Source organism: Trachinotus anak, unplaced genomic scaffold, assembly GCF_046630095.1.
Source record: "Trachinotus anak isolate AG129_WGS33_773 ecotype Australia unplaced genomic scaffold, CSIRO_AGI_Tana_v1 ptg000008l, whole genome shotgun sequence".
NCBI classification, from domain to species: Eukaryota; Metazoa; Chordata; class Actinopteri; order Carangiformes; family Carangidae; genus Trachinotus; species Trachinotus anak.
Window position 1 is genome coordinate 14,136,026 of NW_027273859.1, and position 11,787 is coordinate 14,147,812.

At 45.0% G+C, this 11,787-nt stretch overlaps 1 protein-coding gene across 5 annotated transcripts; it reads left to right on the forward strand.

The window, feature by feature from the left end:
* Positions 1–1,414: 1,414 nt before the first annotated feature.
* dnajb5 (DnaJ heat shock protein family (Hsp40) member B5) lies at positions 1,415–11,638 on the forward strand. Of its 5 annotated transcripts, none has more exons than XM_071482796.1 (5): positions 1,415–1,837; positions 2,287–2,445; positions 3,211–3,423; positions 4,273–4,934; positions 9,505–11,638. In XM_071482796.1, the coding sequence occupies exons 3-5, from the start codon at positions 3,213–3,215 to the stop codon at positions 9,736–9,738; spliced, it is 1,107 nt and encodes a 368-aa protein (XP_071338897.1). In that variant the 5' UTR covers positions 1,415–1,837; positions 2,287–2,445; positions 3,211–3,212; the 3' UTR covers positions 9,739–11,638. The 5 variants fall into 5 exon arrangements, with proteins under 5 accessions (XP_071338897.1, XP_071338898.1, XP_071338894.1 ...); XM_071482793.1 differs by having other exon boundaries at positions 1,418–1,837; positions 3,025–3,423; XM_071482794.1 differs by having other exon boundaries at positions 1,418–1,837; positions 3,143–3,423.
* Positions 11,639–11,787: the final 149 nt, after the last annotated feature.

Genomic DNA, 11,787 nt, shown 5'->3' on the forward strand with positions numbered 1-11,787 from the left:
CGCTCTCAGACATCAGCGTCACTGGATATCTCTTCTGTAATTCAGCCCATGCTCACACATATAAACACGTGCTCAGAGGACCCATCGCTGAGACAGAGCATTCCTGGCAGACACATCACTGTCTGGCAGATTCCTGTGTCACCATGGAAACCCAGCATCAGGTCAGGAATAGTTGTTCCTAGACTGTTTCAGTGCACACTCAGCATCAGAGCAGCACATGGATCCGCTCTCATTGGTCATCACTGGCAATTAGGATGCAGACATAAAACAAACCCAGCTCCAGCAATGTGATTACGCTCTCTGAAACCTGACCGGTTATGCAAGAACTTCTGACGGTGAGGAGTGAGAACAGTTGATTGTATAACCTATGTGCTCACTTGGCACACGCAGACGCAGATTTCCGATCTTATTTTATCCGGATGTTTCTGTCAGTGCGTTGCAGTCGATTTCAACATGTTCCAGTGTCCGTCACAGGCCAAGCAGAGAGCCAGGCATGAATAAAGCTCCACTGCTGAACAGCTGCTCTTCTCGGACAGCTGCATTGACCCCCAAGGCCCCCCCTGCTGCCAAAACACGCACATACTCACACTCAGCTGGACACACAGGAATGTTTCTCACCCTGCTCCTCCACAACCCTGCAGCAGAGCGACCTCTCCGCATGCTCGCATTGTTTTGAATGTTTAAATACATGCATGTGTGTGAGAGCAGGTGTATATTTGCATGTGTCAGACAGACACCTCCACTTTTCTCACACCTCCTTGCCAGTCTGGTGGGTAGCGATGACTCAAGCTTGAATTAGGCGTTATATCTCTCTCTCTCTCTCTTGCACTGACCCAGGAGAGCAGAAGCGCTTCACCCCACTGAGTGTACCTTCCTGTGCACTTAACGGTAAGAGTCATCAATGATGACTCAGACCTCCACCATCGCTGTAATATATGTGATTTATTATCTCTTTCTCTGGGTAGGCTGCTTGTTGACTTGCACTGGACAGAGAACAGTGGTGAAGTCGGGGGGGGGAATGTTTGGCCTTCAGGATACAATGTGCGTCTTCTGAGTCCGTTGCATGAGCCAAATCTCTCCCACAGTGAAGAACATTGAAACAAACATGATGGTTTTTAATCTGGATTGTGGGGCTGATGATTCTGGGGCCAAGAGGCCGGGGGTTACCACTGAAAGTATAGTGACGCTGTAGTGTATTAGGGGTAAACTGAGAATACCAGCCTAACAGCTCCAGTCTTACGTGTCAACTGGTTTTGAATTTAGGGACATTAGTTAAAGAAAGGGTTAAAGTTTATTTTAGACTTTGTGTTGGGGAAGTAGGAGTATGAATAAATCTCCAGTCTGTACAAAGACAGGGGACGTGTGTATGGAGTCAACACATGACTCAGCGGTGTTAACACCAACTCAACCCAGGCACGACTACAGGATCACACGCATACACTTTTACAGAATCAGGTGATTGTTCCTCTGTCAGCTATCAGGACTCCCTCTCTCTCTCTCTCCCTCTCTCTCTCCCTCTCTCTCTCCCTCTCTCCAAATATGACTCTGTTTCCCTTCACAGTGGAGCCCCGCACTTCTGACATGCCTGCTTTAATCGTCTAAACCCGACTGGAGGAGAGAGTTGAAGCAAAGGCACTGGTCACGTTTCCAAATCAAATTCTTCAGTGAAAAGTTAACCCTACATGTAGCTCGGCGCGAGAGCTGAGTGTGTTTGTGAACAGACCTTGAACAAAGAGTCCTGGCTGCTAGAAAGAGGGAGAGGGCTGGGTTTGCTCTCCAGACTGCAAACGATCCGACGGGACCAGGACCAGACGCAAACAAGGCAGCAGCAGGCTCGGTAAGGAAACAAATCTGGAATATGTATATATAGCTACATGCATTTTTGTGCAAAAGCTTCCTTAAATTGGTGCAGGCATTACAGTGAAGGGAAGATCATGATCATGGGTGGGGAGTAAATTCCCCAACCATCCTTAGGGAGATTTGTTTGTAACCCCGCAGCCTCGGATCGAATAAGTTAATTGAGAGTGATTTTTTTACATAATGGCTGTTTATGACGATCACAGACTGAACAGAGGGGGGGGGGGGGACTTTTTTTTTTCTCTGTAAATCCCGTTAGGAGCCTAGTGATTGCAGTCATTTTTTATTTATTTATTTATTTTTTTTCACAAATCAAATCAGTCACAGCTGTAGTGGTGTGATGGATGGTGGTGGCTCGGGCTGGCTGTATGGACAGTTGTCCACTGAAATGTCAGATGCACCTCAGTGTTTGCTCACCGGTTATTTCAGAGCCTGTGATCCTCCCGGCTATGCGTCCTGACGTCAATTTATAAGGACCTAGCGGTGCAGAGCCGGGCAGATAATACGAGCTGAAGGAAGGAGAGAGAGAGAGAGAGAGGAGCCGGGCCATGTTGATCTGATATCCTCCATTAATTGCTGAGCATTCTGGTAGGATTTCCTTCATTTAATCCTCATTTCCTTTCTTTTCCTTATCTTTTTATTTTTATTTTTTATCTTTTTTTTATTTTCATAGTATGGGCTAATATGGAAGATGTCTCAGATTTATAGCCCAGTGGTAGGTTTAAGTTATATATATCGATTATAGATTGAAATAGTGAAATAGACTGTGGGCTTCACACTGTGACAGCGCAGCGGCACGTCTTTGTCTGTCAGCCTGTTACAATGTTACAGATATAACCAGGCTTTCTCTTCGCCTGTCGGGCTCACCGTGTCCTGTTCAGTAGAAGTGTTTCCTCTGTCTCACAGGTTTAACACAGCAGAGTTGGAGGCTGATCAATTAGTATGATCAGCAATCGGCTTTATTTATACCGCGCAAAATCACGAATTTTCAAAATAAGTGCATGTGAAATAAATGAATCCTTACAGGGAGAAGCCCCTCCATGAAGCAGAAAGAGGGGATTCCTCTGCACTCTGCTTGATTTTACATCAGCACAGCAACCTCATCCCCATAGCAACAGTTAGTAAAACCGGCACTCTGTGTTCCCATCTCCATCTATCACTTAACAGACTTCACAGTAAAGCCCTGAAGGAGAGCTCTGCATTGTCAGGACACGAGCAGTCTGAGCAGCATCTGCCCAGGAGCAGTGATTATAAGAGCCTGACAGTTAGCGCTCTATCTCACCAGTGACTGACCACAGCCAGAGCTGAACAGGAGGTGGGGGGTCCCAGTTCTGAGTGTATGCGTTTGCACAGCTATGGGGAAGGACTACTACAAGACCCTGGGTATCCCCAAGGGTTCCAATGAGGAGGAGATCAAGAAGGCCTACCGACGCATGGCGCTGCGCTTCCACCCTGACAAGAACAAGGACGCCAACGCAGAGGAGAAGTTCAAGGAAATAGCTGAGGCCTACGAGGTACTCAGCGACCCCAAGAAGAGGGTCGTCTATGATCAGCTAGGAGAGGAAGGTGAGGAGGGGAGGGAGGGGCCATTGTCTGAGTTTGAGCCCATCTGTCTGTGCAGGATCACTGAGTGAAAGTATTCAGAGAGTGCAGGCAGAGCAGGCCTCAGCGCCCTGCGAGTGAAGCCTTGTTAAAGAGGCGTTATGATGGATTAAGTTGTTATTGAAATAGCTCAGGAACAGACTCAGTATCTAATATCACAGTGGAGGACTCAGGTGGGCTTCAGCCACTGAAGTAATAATACTGTGTCTCCGCCATGTTTTCATGTTTGTGTTCATGTACAGGAACGTGTGTGACTGTCTGTTGCTATTAGAGCTGGTAAGTGTTGTTGACACTTACCAGCTCCAATACTTTACAGTCTACCTCAGCTGCTAGTGTAGTGTCTGTGTAACTGTGTGTGTGTGTGTGTGTGTGTGTGTGTGTGTGTGTTAGCTGACAGACAGATGGCTCAAGATCATGATGTGGTTGAGATATGAATAGCAGCAACTGCTGTAGTTTGCATTTGTGGGTGTTTTGTGCATGTGTCTCTGTTGGAAAGGTGTGTGTGTTTGTGTGTGTGTGTGTGTGTTGGTGTGTGTATTTGTGTGAATGTGTTGGATGGAGTGACCTGGTATTTCATGAGTTGCTCCACCACCAGCACTGTTGGAAGATCAGTGATGCTGTGGGATTTTTCCCGCCCACGTGGGCTCCACTCTTCTCTCTGCTGTTACCTACACTCTCAGTCTTCGCTCATCAGGATCCTGCGTCTGGTATCTTGGTTCATATTAATGTGTGTTTTCAGTGTGTTGTGGGTGTTTGAGTGTGTGCTTGTGCGTATGAGGCCTCACGTTCTTCTCTCTCTCTTCTCTCTCCCAGGCTTGAAGACAGGAGGCAGCAGCTCTTCAGGTGCTCCTGGCAGCTCAACGTACCACTACACCTTCCATGGAGACCCCCACGCCACCTTTGCCTCCTTCTTCGGCGGCTCCAACCCCTTCGACATGTTTTTTGGCTCCAACCGCAGCCATAGCCGCTCCAATGGTTTCTCCTTCCACAACGATCACAGCAACGACACAGAGCAGGACATGGACATGGATGAGGATGACCCCTTCGCTCACTTTGGGAGACAGTTTGGCTTTCCAGGTGGGATGAACAACGGCTTTCCAGGAGAGGGCCGCAGGAGGAGGGGGGTGCCGTCAGAGCGCTTGGGGACTAGCAGAAAGCAGCAAGACCCCCCAGTGGTCCACGAGCTGAAGGTCTCGCTGGAAGAGATCTTCCACGGCTGCACCAAGCGCATGAAGATCACTCGCCGCAGGCTGAACCCAGACGGGCGGAGCATGAGGACAGAGGACAAGATCCTCAACATTGTCATCAAGAAGGGCTGGAAGGAGGGGACCAAGATCACCTTCCCTAAGGAGGGGGACGAGACCCCTGAGAACATTCCTGCCGACATAGCCTTTGTTCTTAAAGACAAAGGGCACGCCCACTTCAAGAGAGACGGTTCCAATATAATTTATAACTGCAAGATCAGTCTAAAAGAGGTGGGTGCATCTGCCCATTTTCCCCTAACCTTTCTCTCGTCTTTCTTGCTGTCTGCTTTTCTGTCTATCTTTAGTCCTCTCTGCATGTGGATGAATAGATAATGCTGCTGAGGTTGGGAGTTTGATTCCCAGTGCAGCAAACCAGGCAGAAATGTAATGCATTCATGGAGCTGCAAAGTTTTTTCCACCGCACTTCCTCATATCGTTCTTGTCAGTCACCATGGGCAAACAGTGGATGAGATGAGGAGGTGTGACTGTAATTTAAGGGTAGGATTATGTCCTGGGTGGGTGGTCACACTAAACATATTGAGGTGTGTGTGTGTGTGTGTGTGTGTGTGTGTGTGTGTGCGCGCTGCTGGAGGGCAAGATCAGTAGAAGCAGCGTCTCTGTCACTGCAGTGTGAGAGAAGCAGCAGGAATGTGGTGTCCTTGTGTGACTGGGATAGAGCCATCATTCTCACTTGTTCTGCACTGCTGTATAAATACATACACATAAACACACATACATGCAGGCACGTATAAAGCTACACACAGGCCAAAACATACATGCAAGCTTACACGCTCTTGCATCTTCAAACGTATTTGCAAACACACTTGGTTTAAGACGGATTGCAGTGTGACAGTGGTGACAATCCAGAAGGCTATTACGGTGACTGGCAGGACATTTAATTAGCGACTCCTACGAGGGCAACGGGTCCAGCACAGCGCTGCTCCGTCTGTGAATTACACAGCCTTTAATATTTCTAATAGCACTGCCACTCACTGGCCTGCTGTCCACATGGTCACTTAATGGCAGGTGTTCTCAAAGAGTTTGAGATGTCAGGGGAAAGTTGTATGTACTCTAATCAAGCCAATTCTGAACAGTTTTGCTCTAAAAGCAGCACTAACTGCAAAACAAGGGTGCTTGCACACAGCACAAACATGAAGACAGCCTAGTTAATAAGAGCACATTAGAGTTTGTTGAGTCACATTAAGCAGGAGATGGTACTTGATCAAACCTGCACAGTGATTACGTTTGCACTGCAGAACTCCCACAGCTAAAACCCTGAGCTCTCGCAGCAGCCAGATAAGAGACTTAAGTGATGCAGCCAACGACAGGATGGGGGAGAGAAGTGAAGATGAGGGTGGGGGTGGGGGTGGGGGGTATCCGGGGAATATTAGGGAAGTGGGTCAGATGAGTCAGTATCCAAAGCAAATAAGAGCTCATATTCCACTGCTTCGCTCTGCCCTGTTTCCCTGAAGATGTGATGCTCAATGCTGCAGTGAAAACACAGCACCAGCTATGCTGCACACCAGGCGACCTTCCACATACAATATGGCAAATGTTATGCAATGCACTAGTAGATAATATAACCTAGCCAACAACATGTTTGTTTCCTTTAGCAAGAAGAAGAAGAAGGGGAAGGTTAAGCCTTAATGGTATTTGAAAATGCACAACTTATGTGTGTGTAGTTATTTTATCATATCTCAACTGTCATATGATTCCACTGCTATTTGGTTGCTCAATTTTATTTTCTGCCTTAAGTGTGCCGTGATGTACAGCTTCATTCAGCTTGTTGGTCATGCTGTAAACTCCTGGGACACACTGGTAGAGGCAACTTTGCAGCCCTGCAGTGTCCTGCTTTTAGAAAGCTAAGTGTGAATTTTGACACATTGATTTCCCTGAAACCGACATATACAGTAGCTGGTTCTATAGAGTGGCTCTCTCTGGCATTAATGATGCCTCTGCAGTGTGCTGGTATCATCTGTGGCAGTGCATGTCTTGCTCCTGTCACAGCTGCTCTCAGCTCAGCAGCAAAACCCACGTCCAAACACACCTAGGTGCTAACTGTAGCTGTTGGGCTCTAAAGGCTAAGTGGACCACTTTTTACAGCTCCACCTATGTTATCATGTAGAAATGCAAATATACTGTTTCTGTGCATTTTTTTTTTTTTAGCAGCTTATGTATCCTGTCATTTTAATCAAATACAGCCACCAATGTTTAAGCGTGTATGAAGGACTGAATTGACAGGCAACAGTCTAATGAGAACACATTTAGTCCTTACTGCGTCAAAGAAACATACCTGTCAGCATTAAGCATGTAGCAATGATAGTTCATCTTAGGATATGGCCCCAGGGATGCATAGATACTGTAGGTAGGTCGACAGGTAAACAGACAGACAGACAGACAGACAGATAGATAGATAGATAGATAGATAGATAGATAGATAGATAGATAGATAGATAGATAGATAGATATTACTTAATTGATCACCCATAGGGGAAATTTAGAGTGTTCTTACAAATATAGCAAAATCAGTATATGCGTGTGTTTGTTTGTGTCAGTTTCTAGAGTGATGTAGTCTGAGATGAGGCTTATGCAATCAGTGGGCCCTCAGATCAGCTGGCAGTGTGTGTCAAGCGTCATGGCAACCTGTCTCTGTGTGTAAGACTTGTGTTCGTGAATGGAACTGTTCATATCAAGAGGATGAGCCACTAGTCTCCATCACAGTCAAGGGCTAAATCAAACCATAATGTACATAGCGGGAAAAGAGAGAATGATGTCATGGCTGGAAAACTCTGAAGCAGCTGCTCTGCTTGACTGAACATCAACTGTCCGCATGTCCGTCCCTGTTTGTTAAAAAAAAGCCCACCAGGCGAGACAAGAAAATCCCCCAACTGTCTGAATACAACACTGCCCACGTAATGACATGGACCGGGGTCTTAGAGGTTAAGCAAGTGCCAATGCAGGCAAAATCCCTATTACATCATGAGGGGCTGGTTGCCTTGAGATAAATGTTGTTAGGAGTTGGTTTGTTTTGGAAAGAACTGAGAGGGGAAATTAAAATAATGCTCCTCTTTCCATCCAAAAACTTGTCTGAAGCAACATATAGCTTAATGAATTTGATCTAAAACTTTGCTAAGCATAAGTTATCGGAATAGACTCTTTTGAAGTCTTTGACCTGGTATCCGTCCCTCTTACTCTTACACATGCCATCCTGCAATTCCCCACCTGCAAAAGGCATAACTTGAACTGATCTGCTCACATCAAACACGTGTACTTTTAAACTTCACATTATTACACTGTTAAATGTAAAAGTGATTTTTAAGATGTTAGCGCTGATTTAAAGCCATGCAAGCAGTGTGGCACTTAACATTTAAAGAGATAATACTTTCATCCAAGTGGATGGTTAAAAATTGAAAAAAAACATTTATAAATTTAATACACTAAGAAATACAAATGTATTTTTTCATCTAGCACCATGGGCAGATGAAAGTTTTCATTTATCAACATCTGTGGATTGGCTCAGAATATTGCAGATAATCATGGTAGTCCGTAGTCATCCCCTGACTTTTCATCCACTGCCATCACAAAGTCAGGATTTCAATTTGTCCAATCCTTGGGTTTATGAACAAAAACCTAACAACATTTGCATCAGCCTCAGCTATACCTTGTGTTTACTGCTAATTAGCAAATGTTAAGATGCTCACAGGTAGTTAAAGTGTATCATTATTAGCATTTTATGTATTTTCAGTGATTTTTAAGTTTATGAGAGAGTAAGAGCTAGAGGGAAGATGAATTTAACAAAGGTCATCAGCCATACGGAAAACCAGGGACGTCTCAAACCCTTTGATGACCAAGATGCCCCACTAATCCCCACATCATTTTACTTACTTTCTTGACCTAAATCCTTCCACTCCTAGTGAATTATAGGTCATCCACAATCTCCATCTGTCTTTCTCTACACCTTAATGATATTTATTGTGACTTTATTTTGTGTAGTAAACAGTTTTGCAGCAGTTGCTTAGAAATGTCTTATATAAGAGAAGTTTGTTACTCATCAGGACGTTCATTCACTGAGTTGGATTTAAATAGTACTTTCTATTCAGTGCAAATCTGGTGAGTGAGGCTCACTGGAAAGCCTGTGAAGTCGTGATAACCACAGGTCTCTGTGTTTAGTTTAGCACTCTCTACGCTCTGACCGGATTCATCAGTCGTTGTGATAAGGAGGTGAGGGTTTGTGTGCGTGTGTGTGTGTGTGTGTGTGGGTGTCTGTGTGTGTGTTCTCTCTCCTCATCCTGCCAGCCCATCTGACAAGCCCTCCAACTATTTACGAGCTCAGCCGATTCCTGCCTCACTTCATTAGCCCCAGCTATGAGACGGTTGCTAAAATTAGTCCCCTGTGCAATGTGTAGCGCCCTCCAACATTAACACACTTATACACACACACACACACAGTCACCCCACACCTACACACACACAGACATACACACACAAAGACCGGAAAACTTTTCCACTGCCAAGTCATGTTTTCCTAATGTTCCTGTTAAATGCTGTTCTGTAGACCCCACTGTGCTGTAGTTGATACTAAAACGATTTGTCAGGAAAGCCTTCTGTCTCTTTCTCTCACACACATACCACACACACATGGTGACCACACACCGAAAACACACAGATGACGTACGGAGGGAAGATAAACTAAAGTTTTTAGTTGATGGAAACATTAAGTCATCGGGATATTCATGGCTTTGGCATTTCATTCCTTCCAAAGATATTAACCCTCTCAATCTCCTCTTCCTCTCCTCTCCAGGCATTGTGCGGCTGCACAGTTAGCATTCCCACGCTGGAAAACCGCGTCATCTCGCTTCCCTGTCATGACATCATCAAGCCAGGGACGGTGAAGCGACTCAGAGGGGAAGGCCTGCCTTTCCCCAAGAACCCGTCACAGCGCGGTGACCTCATCGTGGAGTTTTCGGTCCGTTTTCCCGACAGGATCCCCCCTCAGTCCAGAGAGATTATCAGACAACACCTCCCTCAGTCATAGGTAGACTCACCTCCAACCCCTCCACCCCCACACACTCCAGACTAAACCATGAAAAACAACCCTTAACAATCCATCTTCCACTCTTCCCTTATAATTTGACCCTTATTGTAATTAACGTATGTCCTGTGTTAATGCACACAGCTTTAAATAGATGCTGTGGTTTGTAGGGACGTCACAGGGGGAGGATGGAGGGAAGAATGCCATCATGAATGACAGTATCAGGATGTAATTATTTGTTTGCTTTGTCTTTTGGCCCAAGCACACACACAAGCACCCGAGCAGTGGAGCAGTGCTGAGGATGGGCTCAGCACAATCGTGGCTTTTACCGGAACTTCTTTTCTTAACTCTGTTTTTTACGGATTTATCAGTGGTTTTATATGCTGTCCAACTCCCTGATCCTCGTCTTTTTGTGATAGGATGAAGTGTGAGATATTTTTTAAAAGAAACATTTTTTCCAGGATTTTCTTTTCCAAAGGAGGTTTCAAATAGGATTATTTATTTTTACCTTGAGTGTACCAGCAGCTTCAGTGTGTTCAGTGCAAACCGCAGTTTTAACACAACTCTCCCACTGCCACCTGCTTTTCTCATGCTTTCAGTCTAATAAAGCATTGTGCTTCAAGTCTGTAGGCCGTTTACTTTTTAGTATGATCTGTCTCCCCCATAATCAGTTGTATTCTGTGCCACAATGCACTTAAAGTACTTCATTACTCCAAATAGTAATAGCATATCTCAGCTGCATTGGAAAATCTGAGAATGACAATCACATACTGTAACAGCAGTGTTGGATAATACAATCTGCACATAATATGGGTGCTTCCCCATCTGAGCTGTGCGGCAGCTCTGAACTGAGTAGCCTGGCTCGATATCTGAGGAACATTTAGGTGCCTTAGCCCGGTGTCATACCACATATGTAAACACACACACACACACACACACACACACAGGTCACACAGGTCACACTAATATATACAACCAGCTATGTTAAGTGCACAACAGACGATGCCCTATGCTGTGTTAGACGTGACCATTGGGAGCTGGTGATCTCGGAGCAACATTAAGTAAGCAATGTAAACTCAATCAACATATGGTACTGTATGTAAGCGAGGACATGTTTTTAGGGAGAGATCTGATACAAGACTGAAGAATTTTGCCAATACATCCCTGTAAAGTGCCGTACAAGTACAGTTGGATTTCCTAGAGGATTGTAAGCATGAGGTTAAACTGAAGTAGTTGACATTCCTCTGGGAATCCCAGCTTTGTTGTATATATTCTGCTTTCTCTTGTGCCATCAGAAGGCCATGTCTTGGTGCTACTGTGAGCAGTGCCAAAAATAGACCACCGTGGTGTCTACTTTTTGGTGTCATGGAGTCCTCAGTTTGTGATTTGATAACTGCTTCTGTCCTCTGTAACATCTGTACATCGAAAGTTACATCTGGTTTTTTCAAGTAGAAAACCCTGTTTAGGAAACAGGTTTTATAATCTTGCATCAGCTGTTCTCTGTCTCAGATGCAGGGGGCTCTGGAGGCTCTCTTCAGCTCTTCCTACTGTAGTTTACAGCAATGAGAAGATGTGTGTATGGGTATGGTTTATACAGACAGCCTTAGTAGGTCATATATATCATTTGTATGGAAAAATGTTTGAATGCAACATGTTGATAAATGCACTTTTTATGTCATTAAAGATATTGACAAACCTATGAGATGATGAGAGAGACTTGAATGACTTGTCTGAGTGTGTGAGCGTCCTGTTTCTCCGAGTGTCAGAAGACGCTGGACTGTGGCTGCAACCAGAATGCACATGTGCTGCTGCTGAAAGACTCACTGTCACTGCTTACGTGCATTTGACAATATTTATGATCTTTTCAAAATTGGAAACAAATAAACCAAATGTGTGAAGTTAACAGTTTGTGTCATTTGTCTTTGTATCCTGATTTTGATCAACATTTACATGGTTTCTGATTATCCATATGCACGTGTGTGTGTGTGTGTGTGTGTGTGTCTTGATTCCTCAACATCTCAGCTTCTTATATCTGTACATCAACAGTAGAGA

Coding starts and splice junctions, on each gene's coding strand:
- dnajb5 (XM_071482796.1), top strand. CDS start 3,213: ATGGGGAAGGACTACTACAAGACCCTGGGTATCCCCAAGGGTTCCAAT. Junction 3,424..4,272: donor TGATCAGCTAGGAGAGGAAG/GTGAGGAGGGGA, acceptor TCTCTCTCCCAG/GCTTGAAGACAGGAGGCAGC. Junction 4,935..9,504: donor GCAAGATCAGTCTAAAAGAG/GTGGGTGCATCT, acceptor TCTCCTCTCCAG/GCATTGTGCGGCTGCACAGT.